This window comes from Drosophila suzukii, chromosome X (genome assembly GCF_043229965.1).
Source record: "Drosophila suzukii chromosome X, CBGP_Dsuzu_IsoJpt1.0, whole genome shotgun sequence".
NCBI classification, from domain to species: Eukaryota; Metazoa; Arthropoda; class Insecta; order Diptera; family Drosophilidae; genus Drosophila; species Drosophila suzukii.
The window spans coordinates 8,447,025-8,465,883 of NC_092084.1; the positions used below are offsets into that span (position 1 = coordinate 8,447,025).

An 18,859-nucleotide genomic window follows, 5' to 3' on the forward strand; every position below is an offset into this window, starting at 1 on the left:
GGAGCCCATTTTTAATTTGGCATTTAGGCGCTCATTAAGTTGACAGAAGGCGACGGCTGAGTGACAGAATCGGTGGATATATGGTGGGTGGATATGTGTGGCCATTTGAATGTGTTATGCAGAACTGGCCAATCTATAAAGTGTCTGCAGAATGATTAAAGTTTTCCAGTTAATCGATGCTTGTGTCAAGAAACCTTTTTTGGAATTTTTTATTTAGCTTAAATTAATAAACAATTCTTTATTTTTTAAACCTTCTTTGGTATTTTTTGTTTAACCATTAGTTATTGATTTTTAATTTAAATTGGATTATTAAGAAATTCTTTATTTTCGAATTTTATTAATGGATAATCTTTTACCCCACCTAGGTACTTATGTAATGTACCCTTTCCAACACTGGTGAGCCATGACCACTGCCATTGATTCGAGTTCTGTTCAGACCCTTTTCTTATTTGGTGGCCAAATATTTACAATCGAACTTCTGCGAACCCATCATCGACTCAAACTTTTCTTGCCGCCGGCGGCTTCTGTTTGCCTAACCACTTTGAAGTCTGTGGCTTTTCAGCCTTTTAGCCTTTCACAGTTGCCAACTAATGCAAATAAATTGTGAGCAGTCACCTGTCAAGCGGGCTCATCAAGTCCCTCGGCTTGGCTGCCTTTTTATGCCACCAAAGTGGCAGAAAAACCTAGAGGAGACTGCCGTTTTGCGCCGAGGAAGCGATTGTTGTGTGTCCCTCAAACGAAATAATGTTGTGGCGGATGTAACCTGTGCATTCATTGCATAAATGCACTTTGAAAAATTTTCTTTGAATATTTTTCAAGCCCTTCAGGGGGCCTTCAAACTTTCTAAAAGTAGACTAGATGGATTTCGTTATCATACATAGCCTAACACTTAATGAATTTATAAGTAAAGTAATTTTTCTAGGTATATTAGAATCTTTGTCAGCTTCATCAACCGTTTTCCAACACTGCTTGAACATAATCGTTGCCTCGTTAAATGATATTTTTAGAAGGGCAACCAACTGCCAGCTCCTTTTAAGGATAATTTCGGCGTGTTCTTCGGTTTTTGCAAGTGTTTGCAGCTACCGTTCATTGTTTGCCGTTCTCACTTGGATTTTTGCACGGCTTCCTCTCTCCGGCAAACTGTCAATGTTAATGCTGGAAACTTGAAAAATTTCAACAACCGACGCGACTGCGTTGTATTTGTCGTTTTGTAATGATTTTAATGCCAAGCATAAACAATTATTTTCAATTGCAACACATTCTTTTGTTGTTCGTCGGCCGCCATTTGCCATCGTTTGTTTTCGGTTTTCAGTTTTCAGTTTTCTGTATTGTACTTTGTGTTTTTTGTGTGCAATTGGAATTGTAGATTTAAGATGTCGCAGATGTTCGGATGACTCGCTGGCTGCACAAGTTTTTCCCATCTGACAGCTCGATGAGTCAGTCACTCAGGCGCGCAGTCAGTCAGTCAATCAGTCAATCGGACAATCAGTCAATCGGATACTCGATCGATTGCCAACTTAGTAGGCAGCACGTGTCGAGAAAAAAGTGCGTTTGGCCAGCTGCTCTAAGTGGATTATTGGAATCAAGAAATATGTCTGTCAAAAAATGACATAAGTGTGTTTAAAAATATCTCAGTCAGGTAAGCAATCCTTCATTTAATAACCATTCTGATCTCCATTATTGGATTTTTCTTAAATACAGAAAATTTACCCATTACGCAAAACTTTTCTCCAGTTCTTCGGAGTGCAACAAAAGGCAGAGGAGGCAGCAAAGTGTTAATGGTCATTGTTCAAACAAGCGATCATAATGATTACTCATGTCAATTATTATATAAGACAGCTGTCGGCATGCGGCGAAAGCCTCAAAGAGCCAGCAAAATACAAAAAAATAAAAATACAGCAGAAGCAGAAAAAATAAAAACAACGAAACGGAGGCAACCGAACTGCAATTGATTTTGTTGTATAATTTCTACAGCTTTATCTTGTCGGCAGCTGCATGAAATTTATTGAAGATGCGCTGTGCTTTATTGCCATCGGTTTTTTTTTTTGGTTTTTTGTTCGACTTGCTTGGGGGAATTGCTGCTGTAATTCAACGACACAGAGGAAATTTCGCAAAACGAAAGACTTAAGGCACGAACTTTGGTTTTGTTTCTGACCGAACTTCTGGGGCTTTGCGCCATAAAACTTATCGCCCCTGATCTTAATTACCTGTGAGCTTTACTGTCCCTTATTTATCTCTCTTTGCTCAGCGATTTATTGCTGTTGATAGGCTGTAAAATGATGGATCTGATGGAATCATTTTTATATAGGCCATTGTAAAATCATATTTAGTTTATAATCTGTTGAAAATCTTCAGTTGGGGGATATCAAATATTTTTTAAATATTTTTAAAAATATCATTTTCTCTTTTCCGAATTCTTTAAAATTTGAATTCCCAAAAATATGTGCTTTAAATATAATTTCTAGATGTTTAAAATATTTTATATCATTTTCCCAACTCCGTAGAATTCGAGTTAAAATAGTTTTGGCCTTGCCGTTTCGCATTTAACTTTCTAGCAATATTTTTGTTTGGTAATCTAATTGGGTTATCCAATGGAGCAGCACCATAAGGGTTGTGTTCATGTCGGCGAAAGCAAGAAAACTGCCAATTTGGCCAGCAGAAGTTGTTGGATGCTGGTTATTGGAGAGAGCGAAAGTGAAATTGTCTTCATGGTTGTCGTTTTCGTTGTCGTTGTCGGCATGCAAATTGAAAAATACTCGCCGAATGTTGACAATTTCCAGGCCCCCGTGTTTTGTCTGAAGTTTTCCCCGCAGTGCACGATTTGCTGCGGAGCAGGAAACATTTTGCGGCTCTTGGAGTCGCGAATTGCGAACTGCGGATCGCGGATCTCGGCAACCGGCCATGAAAGAGGAAATCAATGTTGCACCGTCGGCGGAGAGCCGAAAACCGAAAACGAAAATGAAAATGGAAAATGGAAAAACAAAAGCAACAAGCGGTCGACACCAAAAAAAGAAAAGTCACACGCTTTTGCTGGAAAGCGAAACCAATTTCACTTGCCGGCCAAGTCAGATGCATTTGCGAGTTCGTAGTTTTTTAGTTTTTTAGTTTTGTAGTTTCGTAGTTATGAGTGCAACAGCAATAGAAATACAGGCAGCCACTGCAACGAGAGCAGCAGAGACAACATAATCATGGCAATTGACAAGATGTGTCAACCCAGACACTGCACTGGAAAAAATGATGACTAAAATAAAGTGACTTTAGCTGAATGGTTGATGGTTACCATTAAGCACCTACTGATTTTCATTCATGTATTACTTAATCACTCATTTATGGATTTTACTATAGGAAATTTATCATTCATTCGTTAAAAGTTTGTTTATTCATTGATTGTACGATCACTCATTCATGGTTATTTTAATAGAATTTATCGTTCACTATTATCCATTTAGTATTATTTTTTAAGGGTTCATTCAATCCTTATATATTGGTTCCTTCCTTCTTTATTGATAAACCAATACCACTCACAATCATAGCTATTCATTGTTTATTCAGTGAATGATTATTTGTTCATATTTTTAGTCGTTATTCTAATAATTCATCCATCAATTTTAGTCAAGACTTAATTCTTCTTTAATGATTAATTCTCTTTCTATAGATATTTATCTTTTATTCATGCAATAATTATTCATTCATTTATTGAATAGTTATGTCAAGAACTCATCGTTCACTTTAAATTATAAGTCCTGGTCCTTTATTCATTGAGAGTTCATTCAGTGTTTCTTCACTGATATCGATTGTATCATTTAGTGTTCATTTATGTAATGATGATTTTTCGGGATAAGTTATAGATACAATTAACTTTTATTAGTTTCGCGGAGTGCACGCGAGAAGAGAAGAAACAAGTGAAATGCGCAACACGAAAAGGAAAGCGAGAAGCGAGAGTTGCAATTGCATTCGACTCAAACTCAAACTCAAAGCGATGCAATTCGCTTCGATTGCATTGCGTCAAACGAGTTTCCTGTTGGCCGAAAGCGCGTAAAGTGCCCCCTCCTTCGAAGCTGATGTTGCTTGTTGCTGTTGCTGTTGGTGTTGCTGGTTGCTCGTTGTTGCTGCTGTTGGTTAGCAATTTTTCACAATTTGCAATTATTGAATTTCTTCGATGACATCAGCGAACGTGAAACGATAACGACGACAACACGTTGTCATAGTTGGATGTTGCTGCTGTGCTTGGTGTTGCCTGTGTTGCTGCTGCAATTGCTGCTGTTGCTGTTGCTGTTGCTGTTGGTGTTGCTGCTGCTGATGTCGATGGCTTCCTGTCATTTGATTTCATTTCGCTAATGTGCAATTAATTTGAATTTGCATTATGCTGTGGCAGCTGAGTGTTGCTGTTGCTGTTGCTACTGCTAATTAGCTGTTGCTGCTTGCCACACCAGGAGATTGGCCAACAAATGTTTGCACAGCATTTTCACAACAGGAGGGACGGGATGAAATCACTTCCTAACTCCTTTTGTTGTGGGTTTAACAAATTGCCACCCAGATACCCTTAAAAAAGGCAATTGATTTAAAGTGGATATGTTTATTTTGGTGGGGGCGATTTTGCTAGCATGTATACCGAACCCAAGAAGATTAGAAAACACAATGAGATATTGCATAAATATTCACACAGTGCGGAAGGGGAGGGATCAAGCCAAATATATATAATCATTTCAGCGCCTGACGCAAGATGATGTTGCAAGCTGGCAGCAACATCGGCAGCTAAGCAGCAACATCAACAACTAGCGACGAATGTCATTGACTAATGTTGCATGAAGCGCATAAAGCTGGCAAAAGGTAACCACAATAACCAAAAATCCAATCTATGGAAACCGAAACTCAAGCCCAAAACCGAAACCGAAACAATAGAACCGTAGTTGCAAGTTGCTGCTGCCGTTTTCTTAGTTTTTTTTGCCAACTTTTGGATGATCACAGCCCAGCCCCACACATAAAAAAATTTGGTATTATGTTCATTAAAAAAGCAAAGATAAATAAAACTTGACACTCAGTATTGATTGGGAAAGAAATCAAAGCAAACAAAATTACAACACATTTAAAAGTTAACAAAAAAACAAGTATTTTATATAGATTTCAACAAGTACAAAAAATGAAAGAAATTTATGTGAATGAGTATACATTTTTATTTTATTGCATCTGTAAATAACACTTTTTATTGCAGTGTAGCGGCTGTCGCCACATTGATGGCTCGGCTATAATTTAATGCCGTTCAGCAGACATCTTCGAAATGTGAATAGGTTGAAACAGGGTCATCTGAGAGGGGGATTTTTAAAGGGGGGGCTAAATTGGGTTCCAAAAAGCGGGGATTTCTGACGGCTAAATAGTTTTGGGAGTTGCGATTAAATTTTGTGTGGGTGGGGTGTGCATTTATAACGATGGTAGCCTGACATTTGTCGGCAAACGTGAAAGGGCACACAGACATTTTTCCGAAAATAGAAACATTCGTCGTTGTCTGTCAACCTGCGCCTCTTTTCCCCCCAAACTACACTGGAAAAAATATTTTAAATACTATTGCTTGATCCTCTATAAAAAAGAACTATACAAGATAGGTTTTTATATTGCAATACACTCTGGGCTTCATCGTTACCATTTATTTGATCTACTTACATCGTTTTGAGGCATTCTTGTTTATATTATTAGCTTTTGGACATTATTTCTTAAAATGGAAATGTATTTTAAGTTCATAGGATAGTTAAAACATTTAATATATTTTCTCTGCGTGTCTTAATCTCGCTCCTCCGATCGATTGGGCCTCAAAATGCCGCGCTGCCACTTCGATGCGCCACTCGGCGTGCCAAAATGTTAAATGGGACAAGACAAAGGCAAGACTGGCCAAGGAGCTTGGATGGTTAAAGGGGTCTGGGGGTCTTGGGAGGAGTACGGGAGAGGGTGCACGAGTGGGTTTTTCGGAGGAGGAGAACCGGCCACTTGCCACTTGCCACACCGCCAAAGCATTCGCCTAACCAGCCGAGCCTTCTCTCTTGGCCCGGCCAAATGTCAGGTAAAAATATTGCCAAAGAATCACAGTGAAATAATACGAAAAAAATATATAAAACATAAGCGCCGAAAAACAAAGCTGCATTCCACGGTGGCACAAACATTTGCGAGACAAAATGGGTTATTAGACAGACAGTTGCTTGCCCCTGCAACTCAGAAAAAAAACCCGGAGCCCTGGGTAAGTCATCAAATTTAAGAGGGTAGCAAGGGAGCTTATGATTTTTTGGGTATTTTTCAGAAAGAATATTAGTTCAGTTGAACTGATACATTTTTTAGGACTTTCAGTTAGAAATTTTAACATTGAATCGAATTCTTTATCAATAATAATGTTTTCTTTGACAAGTTGGCAGTTTAAATACTGATATAATTTGCTTGAAAACCTTCGAAGGATATTCAACAGTCGACTGTTTGTTAAACTGGGAAAAAATCGTGTGGCCTGGCAAATTGTTTGGCACTTTGTTGCAAATGTTTTTCGGTTTGCGCAATTCGCGGGCCTCCAAAAAAATTGACCCTTTATTTGGTGGGTTCACCTTGTTTCCGTTGGGTTTCTTCTTTATTATTTGTGTTTTTTTATGGCAAGTAATAACTTTAGGACTTTGTCTTGCATTCCAAGCTGCGATCGTCTGATGAATTCTTCTGAGCTGATCAATGCCACAAATGTTGCAAGTCATTGCCGTTTTTGCAACGATTTTGCGTCGAATTAATTTGAATTGAATCGATCATCATATTTCAAAAGAATCGAATCGATCGAATGCTGCTGATCAATCCGATTTGGCATTTGGACACCGATTGACAGCCGCCCCACACAGATTGCAAGTCTCGGACTTAAGATTAAAGATCGTATATCTCAGATCTCAAATCTCGGATCAGTGATCGCCGATCGCATAATAAATGTCCTACGACTGTCAAATGCCATCGAAATGTCAGTTCGGTTATCGAATCGGTCAAATGGCATTACCAGCGGAGAATCGATTCGGATTCTCAGTCACAAAATCAAATTGACAATTTTTATTATTGGGGGCTTACATGGACCGCATTCGATAACCTAACCTTGACTTTCAAACCAAAATGTCAGCGAGGGGAATGACTTGGACATGCAAAGCACATAATAAAAATAAATAAAAAATAAAGACAATAGTCAGTAAATAAATAGACACACAAAAGAAGCCAACGAAACAGAAAAACATTCGCAGTCAATCAATTGGACAAGCCGTACAAATTGTACATTTTAAACGGATCAAAATGATTTGGGGGGGGGGATGAGGGTTAGGGGCATGGGTGGGGGTCTAATGCTGATCAGGGGGGCGGGGCTGTTCAATGAGAGCCACACCATCGATGATCTCAAGGGGAGAATTAAAAAAAAACACTTCTTACCGCGGTAAACCTCTGGTGACGATCGCAGACTTGATAAAATATATATAGTAGCTGTATCTTTTATATGAAATAAATATATATTCATGATATATAAAAATATTTATGATATATATCATAGTGATTTTTAAGAAAAATAATGTTCTAAACGGTCAACGGTATAAAGTTCTGAAGATGATGATTGGTGACCCAAATGGTGACCCCAATCTAAAGTCTCCCGAGATATAATTCCAGTGCGATTCGTCACCCAAAAGCAGCTATTGAAAACCAGACAAACAAACAGCTGAAACAAATTACCAACAATTGGCGCTTAATCGGCCACATATTTGGAGATCATTTTTTGGAGGGACCAATGTCCCCAGCTCTTTGGAGTCGAGTGTGATTGATTGATGGATAAGATTGCGGCGATAAGACAGCCCAGAGAGGCCCACTCAAAGAGCTTGATAATCAATCCCCACAGCATCCATTGTGCATTTAACCATTATCCAGCTGAAAGATATCCGCGGAATGAGACGCTTGACGGGGATACCATAGTTCGGCGCACCCAAAACGAAAAAAAACCAGCAGTTCTTATGGAGATAAATTTCGAGCGATAAGATTAGAGGGCGGCCAATTGAACTGAACTGAACTGGGCAAAAACAACGGAGCTCCAAAAGCAAAGCAAAAACGCCCACGCCAAAAGGCCCAGACACAGAAAATTAAAACCGACTACGACTTTTCGAGCAGAAGTTGGCAAAAACGGAGCCAGAAGTTTGGGCCAAAAAATTCCATAGTTCCATAGGCAGACAGTGGTTGAAAATAGGATTGTTATGCTTAAACAATAGTTCTTATTCAGTGAATTAGTTCCGGCTTGTGGTTCATTATTCATTTATTTTCGGTATGTTTTTGACAAGTTTGACAACTAGAAAATTACAATGCTTGTTAAAGTACTATTAATTTTAATACGGGTTTGCCATTCTCTTGCCATTTCTTTCATATTTTCTTTAATGATTTGTATAATTTTGTTCGAATTTCTGGCTTGGCTCACCCAGTGCCCCATCGATCTACCGCCGACAGCTTCCTTCCTGCGCTGACTGTGCGCTGTCCACACACTTCCCGGAGCCACTGTGTCCCGAGGAGTTTGTGTGTTGGCGTCGCCGGTCGATTGGTTTCAATTTGTTTCCCATTTAAACACACTCATGTGGCATGTGGCCAAAGTCGCAGTCGAACTCGGATCGTATGCTACACACAAATAAGGAAGCAATTTGCTTCTCTCTTTTTTTCCAGCCACAGAGTTTCAAGTGAGGAAACGAAGCGAGACTGCGACTCGAGTGAACTGGGCAAAAATCTGTGCTCCAAACTCGCAAATTCGCAGACAAATTATGCGCAACGCCAACGCAGCGTCAGGGGAATAATCAAAAAGATCGCAGAAACAGAAAAAAAAAAAACTAAGTAAAATAAAAGGGTAGAAAAACCCCTGAGTTCCATGGCAAAATTGGGCATTCAAGCCAAGAATTTCTGCGTCTGGCGCAATCGCGTTCAATCGTTTATTATTTATTATTATGCATGCCAAGCGACACCTATGCGCTGATTGATTGACTGACGGATTGACTGAACAATCCCCAGATATGGCTATGCATATTCCCCGATCCAGAGGATATATCTTTCGCTGTCACATGTCAAGGACGAAAATGATGATGATGATGACTGCTGCAGAATTGCTGCATAAATTTGCATAACAAGAAATGCGAACAATTGCAAATCATTGCATTCAAAGCATTAAAAGACACTGGGAAAGTAAAGCAGTGCAATTTAAATTAATATATAAAAGAAACATTTTTATTCTGGTTTTAAAATATTTAATATTCATCCTCTTTCATATTAAATATTAAAAAATATATATTTTTTTTAATGTTTCCTAAATTTCAAAAAGGAATTCTTTGCAGTGTCATTCCCGTGACTCATGCTCCTGCAAAAGGAGTACTTGTGGTCAAGTATTTTCTTGGAGTGCAACTGCAACAACATCGCTTGTTGCATGTTGCTTGTTGCCAGCGGCAATGTTGCTCTTCATATTTCAGCGGCGCAACTCTGTCGCCATCCAAACGTCGTGTTTTTTGTTTTTTGGACCACCGCTTATCGCGATTTGTAACAATATGCTGCTGAATAATTTTCGTATTTTTTCTTGCCTTATTTTATTTATTTTGGTTGCTTTTCTTGTTTGCAACAGCAGCATTTGTTTGTTGTTTGCTGCCAGCTTTTGTTGTTTGCATTTCAATGTCTCTCTGGGGACTTTGCGTAAATATTTGCCATTTTATTGCGAGTATCTTTATCGGCATGGGAGCCAGCCACGAATTTTAATGTTTAATTAGCCCATTACGACAGCTCATCTCATCCGATGATCGTTTGGAGAAACAAAGCCTAATGAACTTCCGTTTTGCCTTGGCCAAGTCTGTAAACTGGGCTGGGAAAAAGGCCCAAGAGAAAAGCTTAATTGGCAGGGCCATCTAAAGGCTAAGATCTTTAGCTTGGAATCAGCAAATGTTAGGACTAGATTTACTTTATTTAAATTTTAAAACCATACTCTGAAATCGTCGTTAAATTCTCTAATACACTTTGTTCAAATATTTATTTTTAAGGAAGGTCCAAATTTTAGCCCATTTTCATGTTGAATTTTTCCGTATTTGCAATGGCTTTCGGAATGGTACCTCCAAAACTGCACTTTATATGCCATAACTTTAGTTATTGGATTCCGATTTTGACGTGGGATACCTCTATGAGTTTGTGGTTGAATTCTCTAATATTCTACATTTAAATCCTTATTTTTAAAGAAGGTCCAAATTTTAGACCTTTTTCATGTTACATTTTTCGGTATTTCCAATGGCATTCGAAATGGTACCCTCAAAACTGCACTTCAATATCCCATAACTTCAGTTATTGGACTCCGATTTTAACGCGGGATACCTCTATGAAATCGTGGTTGAATTCTCTAATACACTTTGTTCAAATATTTATTTTTAAAGTAGGTCCAAATTTTAGCCCATTTCATGTTGAATTTTTCCGTATTTCCAATGGCCTTTGGGATGGTACCCCCAAGACTGCACTCTATATGCCATAACTTTAGTTATTGGGTTCCGATTTTGACGTGTGATACCTCTATGATTTTGTGCTTGAATTCCCAAATATTCTACATTTAAATATTTAATTGAAAAGAGCGTTCAAATTTTAAACCATTTTCATGTTAAATTTTTCCGTATGGGAACCCAAAACCGCACTTCTAAAATCCATAACTTTAGTAATTTGATTCCGATTTAGACGTGGGATACTTCTATGAATTTCTGGTTGAATTCTCTAATATTCTACATTTAAATATTTCATTTTTAAGAGGGTCTAAATTTTAGCCCGTTCGCATGTCAGATTTTTCCGTATTTCCAATGGCTTTCAGAATGGGAACCCAAAACTGCACTTCTAGATTCCATAACTTGAGTTATAGGATACCGATTTTCATATGGGATACCTCTATGAGTTTGTGGTTGAATTCTCTAATATTCTACATTTAAATATTTATTTTTAAAGAAGGTCAAAATTTTAGCCCTTTTTCATGTTAAATTTTTCCGTATTTCCAATGGCATTCGGAATGGTACCCCCAAAACTGCACTTCTATATGCCATAACTTCAGTTATTGGTTTCCGATTTTGACGTGGGATACCTCTATGAGTTTGTGGTTGAATTCTCTAACACTCTACATTTAAATATTTCAATTACAAAAGGGTCACAATTTTAGCCCATTCTCATGTCAGATTTTTCCGTATTTCCAATGGCTTTCAAAATGGGAGCCCAAAACTGCACTTCTAGATTCCATAACTTTAGTTATAGGATTCCGATTTTCATGTGGGTTACCTCTATGAGTTTGTGGTTGAATTCCCTAATATTCTACATTTTAATATTTCATTTTCAAGAGGGTCGAAATTTTAGCCCGTTCTCATGCCAGATTTTTCTGTATATTCAAAGGGGTTAGAATGGGATCCCAAAATTGCACTTCTAAAATTTAAAACTTAAGTAATTGGATTCCGATTTTAAAGTGGCATACCTCCATGAGTTTGTGGTTCAGTTCCCTGATATTCTACATTAAAATATTTATTTTAAAATCGGATCAAAATTTTAACCATTTTCATGTTATATTTTTCCGCAAACAAAGTCGCAGGGGGGAAGGCTAGTAGGATAATAAAGGGTTAAATCATCCAAAGATTTCAGAAGAAGCCTTCGATAATTAATAGAATTGATTCCAAATCAAGTGCACATTTGATTCCAAAACAGAACCAGTTCTTCATCTTGGATCTATAAAAACAGACTGCTGATTGCCTCTAGTTACCCCATAATCAAGTTATTCGTGCGCATGTCAGCCGTATCTCTCCATCTAAATCAAGTGGCAAACATTTGACATTGTTTGCATCTGATTCGCATTTGGATACGGATTCCATTTGATTGCCAGAACAGAACGTCGCTATAAAGCAACAACCGATCCGAAAAATAGCAGTCACAAATTTGCATTTTGATGGCGGTCATAAAGGTTTTCGGCGGTGCGGCAAATGAATGCAATTAACAAGTGTTCTTGCAGTGCAGCCCACGCATCTTAGAATAATATGCCTCTGCCAAATTGAATATCCCAATCAAGTTCTCCACTTGCCCAAGTACCGCCTGTCTACGGTCTACTGTCTACGGTCTTCTGTCTTCTGTCCCCATCTTCTGGGGTCTGTGGTATTCGGTCTTCAGTCTTCTGTCTTCTGTGTGTGCAGTGATTGTTGTTTTAATTAACGAGCTCGGCTCGAAATCAATTGCTTCCACAGCCATGCACCATTGCACAGAAAAAAACGGATCATTTCCCATCTTGTTTAGTGTAATGAGTAATATAGTTCTGTATTTTAAATTGGGAAAAATATAAACACGTGTGGATCTGTTAGTTATAACAAAGTAAAGTTCTTGGAATCACATAACAGGTGTGTTCCATTTTCTTCATCCAACAGCAGTTACTTCTGAGGTCCTTCGGTGATGACCTTTGCTACTTCGCCACTGCCAGTTGGCCAAATGTAAACCAGTAATATAGCTAGTAGAATTACTGCGATTATGCCCAGAATTATCATCATCTTCACATTGGCCCACCAGTGTTTGCGTTTCAATCGCCCAGACTGTCGAACAAACTGAGAGGCTCCCAGTTCCAGTTGGTCAGCTCGTTCGGATAGTTCGGATAGCGCCTGATCGCGTTCCAGGACCTTCTCCACATTCACCCGCATTATGCCGACCACCTCGTCCACCTGGGCCTGGGTATCCAAAAGTCTCTGCTGGGCATCCAAATTGGTCTCCGATTGAGCGCAGGAATTGAACTCCTTCATTTCCAACTCCATTTCCATCATTTCGATAGCACCGCTTTGTGTAAATATTTCAGTTTGTGATGATGACATGGCTGATACGGTTTTCAGACCCGAATTGGAATTGAGAACTTTCTCAAAGCACTCCAATACATTTTTAGCATACCACAAAAAATGTGCCTAAATATTCTATGTGTATATTTTAATCTATAAATATTTTAGAAACTAAGACATGTTGATTATCATTTTTTCCAAGTGCTGCTGCTGTTCCACTGTTTTTGTTTTCTTGTATTTTTTACTGATGGGGCTGATCTACTTGAGCACTTCGGCTTGGATTTCATCTGTCTAATCTGGGGTCTCCGCGATCTGCTAGAGACATTGAACACGGCTGCTCCAAATGCTCAATACGGTTGCCAGTTGTGCCAGCTTGTTTATTAGCCCAAATGCGAGTTCGCCTGTTCGCTCGGCATTCGCTTTTGGATAATTATTTATTAAGGTTTTACATAACGCAGCCATCTGTCTGTCCCTGTCCCTGTCCCAGAAAAAAAATACACCACATACACTGTACACTTTAATCGATTCAAGGTTGTTCTTGCATCGACGGCGGAGCCAAAGATATAGATACAGCTGCAGGTACACAAGAAGAAACGATAAGATACTTGGCACAGCAACCATGAACTAAAGTTAAATTGAATGCCATAAATAAAGAAAATAAAAATAAGATGAACTTATTAGCTATAATAGTCTTTGGGGATCTACTACTATACCATAAGTACTAGTCTTTTTTTTCCAGTGCCGTCTTAGTAACAAATGCTTGCAGATCTAAGGTGATGAGCTGTTGTTTTGCCAGCTAATGTAGATAGAGATATTATTCGTGCGAATGTCGAAGTAGTCCCTGAACTGTGAACTCTCCGTTTTAAATCAAGATATGTTAGTGTGCGCTGTCAACTCATTCGGGCTCAACGTCTTAACTTGAATACTTTTTAGCATTACAAAAATTTCTGTAACGTTTTGGACTAATCATTTTAGACTGCAACCAAGGTGAAACCCGATACACCACTATCAATATACATCAACCATGTCCCTTTTCCGCTGGCGAGATCCCAGTTTCTTGCACACCCTGAACTTTGTGAGGGGAATCCGCACTGGAGCCAACAAGGTGGCGAATAGTCCCCGCCAGCGAAATCGATTGCGTCGCCAAGCCGAGTTCCGATCATCGGCGAGAACCCACGAAAGCAGATTTTCCCCATCTCGTCTTCGCCAGGGGAAAAACTTTCGGGCAGAGGCCGCCCAGCATCCGAATCAGAAGCTAACTTCTTATGGGGAGTACATGCAAATGATGGCCAGCCTGCATGAGAAGCAGATGAAACTGGAGGAGGACATGGCCCGGGCCGAAATTGCACTGAAAAAAGAAAAGGAACGAGAAGAACACGAAAAAGATGAGCAAGCAAATGTGGCACCTTTTATCCTGGTAAGAATTCCTACACAGAAAAAAACACATAAGAATCAATTTGATATTTGCATGGTAAATTTATTAAGAAACAGAGAAAGAGAGCATAATGCTGGTTGGCGGACTTGTATAAGTGATACGCCTTGTATATAGATATAATAGATACTGAATTTCATCAAAATGATCATCATATCTTATACATTTCTTCTCTATGTTCTATTATTCTGAAGTTATCAATAGTATAGTTATAAAAATCCTTCCCGTAACTTAGTGCGCTGAGGATGTGACTGGACTACGCAAGTTGTATCTCATGGATAGCGAGGAGCACCAAATCGAGATCCTCAAGATGCACGACTGTGATCGGAGCTTCATGGATGAGCCATTGGACGAGCCCGAGGTCGTAATTCAGAGTCTGCGAAGCCTCCAGATGTTTGAAGACAGTATTCCCTGGACACCGAGCAGTGAGATTGATGAGATTGTGGATCTTCCGGAGTTGAAAGATGGTGAAGAGCAATGGAACCCGGACTCGATTCATGGAAATTGGGTGCGCCGCGTGATGCAATTCCTGCGCTTTCGGCGACTCTCGTAAAAGTCCCTCGGAATCAACCGACTTTTCCCGGTTCAATCCCAATCTCAGTCGGTGTTTCCAGTTTACACTCTTCATTTCCATGCTTCAGCGAATGCGCAGCCATCTGGATAACAATCGTGGTCAGAGTCCGTTTAATTTGTTTGCGCTTTGGTCTCTTGCCCAATCTTCATTCGGCTTGGCTGGCCAAGTGAAGTGCTCTGTCCCAGAAGTTACATTTGTATTCCCAAGGGGTGTACGGCAGTTTTACCAGAACATCAAAAACGAATCATTATTTTGGAAAATTGATGAAATTTAGGATATTTAGCAGAGCACAATGAGAGAGTACAATGGGTCTTATCATATTTGTTAACCCGATCGTCAGCACACGCATGCAATATATAAGTTATAATTAAATTATTAATCATACATCTGTGGTTTCATTAAACAGTTTTGTATGCGGCTCTGGTAAATGAGGTTTCATTTTTATATATAAGTTGGACGTATATATCATATAGCTGTCATAGGAACTATCTCTATATTGTATACAAATATTCAGAGTATTTTTATATGTCCCGTATCCCCAAAGTTTCTACGAAATAAAGTTTCAATTTAGTTTAATAGAAGGACAAGCTCTGAGATCAAATCTGATTTCCGAATAATTTATTGAAAAATATCTGTGCCAAATATTGTTCCATGTTTGAGACAAAGTAGGGTGTCCTGTGGTCAATTCGTTGGGCTTTTGGGGTTTTCTCTATCTTTTTTCAGGTATGGGTCACCATGGGTGACCCCACTCAAGCGAACCGCATGCACTTCGCCTTCTGGGTGTAGGTAACAGCGCCATACTCCTCCACAATCTGATCGATGGCGATCTTGTTCAGATTCTCCAGATAAAGACGCGTCTTTCGCGACTGAATGATATAGCTGATGACGTCGTGCATGTTATCGAAGAAGAGGAATCCAGCGGTGCCGCAGCTGAGATCCAAGTATCGGAACCGATTAACATCGCAGGTGCATCCGTCGAACAGGAAGTAGATGAAGTCGTTGTTGTTGTGATATCGGAAGACCACGTAGTTGCCCCATGGGGCCATCACGAAGACCCGCTCGGCACACCGGAAGCCGGCCCTCAGCAGCTTGCAGATGCTGTCGTAGCATCCATTCTCCGATCCCACCACCGCCATCGTTTCCGGGATGCGAAGGAGCGCCGGATAATGATTCGGCTGGGCCCGGAGGACATCGTGGGGGCCAGTGGACTCTGGACAGGCGTCGAGCGGCTGCATCAGCTTGGGTGGTTCCGGACACGGCGGACATGGTGGTGCTTCGATGGGGGCCACAGCCACCGTGGACTTGCCCTTCTTTCCCTTGCCCTTGCCTTTGCCCTTCTTGCCCATGGTAACGGGGGGGGTAAGTGGCTCCTCTGCGACTTCTGGTCTATATGGACTATCTAGATCCCGAGGGGATCACTCGGAAACGCCTGTGCAATCGCCTTCGATCACTTGCAAATGGTTAGCGACGAGCCAAAGGGGCACATAATACCCTTGGTCAGCTGAGAAAATAATTAAGATTCAATGAATAACCAGCATAATGAATAACCGAAGGTAAAGCATTTAAAGGAATATGTAATTTAAGCTGGAATGTAATCTATCAATATATCAAACGGTTGTTTCTAAAACTTGCTTTATGCATTGGCATTCATAGATTAACGATTAAATGGGCGTACCAAGAACATTACCAAGAATTACTACATAAAAGCCATATATAATGGCTTATTAAAGGTTCATCTTTTCAAAAACCCATTGTGCTAAGGCTTTAATGTCAGCTAAAAATATTTTTTTTGAATATATGAATTTAATGCCCAAATGAAACTCGAAGAAACCTTTAAATTCTAGCAAGAAAATCAGCTAAGCCACGGCTTCAACAATAAGCCATCGACCAAGAAACACCACGAGGTTTACCTCTCAAAACCTTACCGCGTCTAATTGCCGCGATATCTTACTTCACTCACCAATTAGTTAAACGCGATTTGAATTTTAAACACACTCGACACACCGTTTCTTTGTCTCTCTCAATCTTAAAGTTAAGCCGAAAGGAAATTTTTGGATCTGAATGAGAACGAATCGGTAAAATTTTGTCAAGATTTCTGATGGAATTTTTTCCGAGTTTTTTTTGTGTGTTTTTGTGTGCTCAGAGACGATTTTACTACTGATTTTTTGCCATCTGGCTGCTGGGAACTAAGTCCACATACTGACAGTTTCGGCAAGGAGAACTGATTCAAAAAAATAACCAAATCATTTGCTCAAAGTGTTCAGATTAGAACAGGCCTACTTGGAAACGTTGGGGTATTATTGTAATGGGATAAGATATAACATGATGTCGTTTACAATATTTAAACATTTTTCTTGGGAAGAAAAAGAATAATAAAATGTGTTTTTCCTTGCAAATTACCAGAAACGTGTAAAAAATGTAATTGTCTGTTGTTGCTCACTTAAAGTGTTGAAAATTCAATTAGAATTCCATCAGAAAATCGGCGAGTCCAAACACTGTCTGCCTACTGAATATCCGACTATCCATTCTTCTGCACTTAAAGAAAAAGTTTTTTTAAAAATATTAATAAATAAAAATATTTAAATAAAATGTATCAAATAAATCTCTTTAACTTTTTAACAAACTTTTAAGTAAATGGCTAGCGGTTCAACACTTAATTCCCAAAAACCATTGCTAGAATTTTCTTAGATTATTTTTTCCGAGTTATATAACGTCTAGAGTCTGTTCATCCATCTCCCTGTTCGCATATCTATCCATCTAGGTGTCTGGGCATCCAAAACTGGCTGCTGAAGCGCAATTCTGCGAGAGACAAATGCAAATTAAGCAATTGCCCGCGGCCACAGCAAGGCAGCTTAATTAAGTTGTGTTTGCCAAGGAGACGCCAGATATCAGATATAGTAAGGCCAAACCATATAGCCAGACTGCAGCACATATTCTTGGGCAATCAGGTGGGAAGTGCGATTGCAAAAGGATCCTCGGACGCGGAAAAGTGAATGGCTGTCAAAGCAATTAAAATGTGTGCCCACTGTGCACTCGAGACCCTTGGCAGAAATCCAAAGTCTGGGGGCTGGATTATATATATATTCAAAGGGGAGAACTCAGATGTAAATTGTGGAAATATGGAAATAATTAAAAGTCAGCGAGAGGGAGCCAAAATATCCGAGAACCTGTTGCAATGTGTTTTTTGGCGGACAATGGTAACCCAGAGCCTCTGGTTCCGCACAGTGGTTGTATATCATTTCTAGGGAAAGGAAACCCAATCGAGAAAGTCCCATTAAAATAATCAAAAAGAAAGACTTTTATATTACTTCAAATATAGTTTCTAAATAAATAGTGAATGGTGTTGTATCGACTGTAAAAGCCTAAACATAAAACATGTGAAATAATGTTTATCCAAACTTTATAGTTTACAATCATGCTATAAAAGAGAAAGTATTTTAAAAGTTGTGTGTAGATAAAATAAAAGCCCATCGCCTGACTGCCATCGATATTTCACCAGGGTTTTGTGTGTGTTTTTCGGTAGTTTGGCGCCAAAACTTCTCACCACAGTGCAATTGGTATGATCGCATGCAAATCTATTAGGTTCCAAATTCGAATTCCCCCCGGAGATCGCTGACTAAGCCACAAATGACTCTCGACAGCCTGAATTTTTGGTCTAGCCAAGTGGCTATGGCTTTTTCTATGACTTGGTATGTTTGTTGGTTTTCGGTCTCGTGTTCCTTGACTTTTTTATGCTGCCTATTTTCCACCTTTTTTGTTTGCCCAATTTGCGTCATTAATTTGTTTGGCGCTCTAATCAAACGAAGCCGGCGAATGGTGTTTACACGTACATAGGAAAATCTATGAAGTATTTGGAAAGTGTATAAAAAACTATAAAGAATAATCTATTAAGAACCCTAATATTATTGCAATTATTTATTTATTTAAATGACCATAAATAATGGGATAAGATATCCCACGAACCGCTGAAATACAAGTCGCATGCTTTGCATAATTCCGTGAAATTTATGCCTCAAATGATGCCCATATACAGATAAG

At 39.2% G+C, this 18,859-nt stretch overlaps 3 protein-coding genes across 3 annotated transcripts; 1 reads left to right on the forward strand and 2 right to left on the reverse strand.

The window, feature by feature from the left end:
- Positions 1–12,336: 12,336 nt before the first annotated feature.
- On the reverse strand, positions 12,337–12,900 carry LOC108016705 (synaptobrevin-like). Its single transcript, XM_017083432.4, has one exon. It carries the CDS (start codon positions 12,852–12,854, stop codon positions 12,423–12,425), a length of 432 nt encoding a protein of 143 aa, XP_016938921.3. The 5' UTR covers positions 12,855–12,900; the 3' UTR covers positions 12,337–12,422.
- Positions 12,901–13,686: 786 nt separating this feature from the next.
- Positions 13,687–15,205, forward strand: LOC108016695 (uncharacterized). The gene is made up of 2 exons (XM_017083419.4): positions 13,687–14,232; positions 14,483–15,205. Exons 1-2 carry the CDS (start codon positions 13,840–13,842, stop codon positions 14,798–14,800), a joined length of 711 nt encoding a protein of 236 aa, XP_016938908.2. The 5' UTR covers positions 13,687–13,839; the 3' UTR covers positions 14,801–15,205.
- A 217-nt stretch (positions 15,206–15,422) lies between these two features.
- On the reverse strand, positions 15,423–17,033 carry LOC108016688 (uncharacterized). Its single transcript, XM_017083411.3, has 2 exons — positions 16,782–17,033; positions 15,423–16,322 (listed from the first exon to the last, which is right to left on the reverse strand). The coding sequence occupies exon 2, from the start codon at positions 16,165–16,167 to the stop codon at positions 15,571–15,573; it is 597 nt and encodes a 198-aa protein (XP_016938900.1). The 5' UTR covers positions 16,168–16,322; positions 16,782–17,033; the 3' UTR covers positions 15,423–15,570.
- Positions 17,034–18,859: the final 1,826 nt, after the last annotated feature.

Bases quoted from the DNA above. Each gene is read 5' to 3' on its own strand.
- LOC108016705 (XM_017083432.4), bottom strand. From the start codon at position 12,854: ATGTCATCATCACAAACTGAAATATTTACACAAAGCGGTGCTATCGAA.
- LOC108016695 (XM_017083419.4), top strand. From the start codon at position 13,840: ATGTCCCTTTTCCGCTGGCGAGATCCCAGTTTCTTGCACACCCTGAAC. The intron at 14,233-14,482 runs GTAAGAATTCCT...CCCGTAACTTAG, and splicing joins ATGTGGCACCTTTTATCCTG to TGCGCTGAGGATGTGACTGG.
- LOC108016688 (XM_017083411.3), bottom strand. From the start codon at position 16,167: ATGGGCAAGAAGGGCAAAGGCAAGGGCAAGGGAAAGAAGGGCAAGTCC.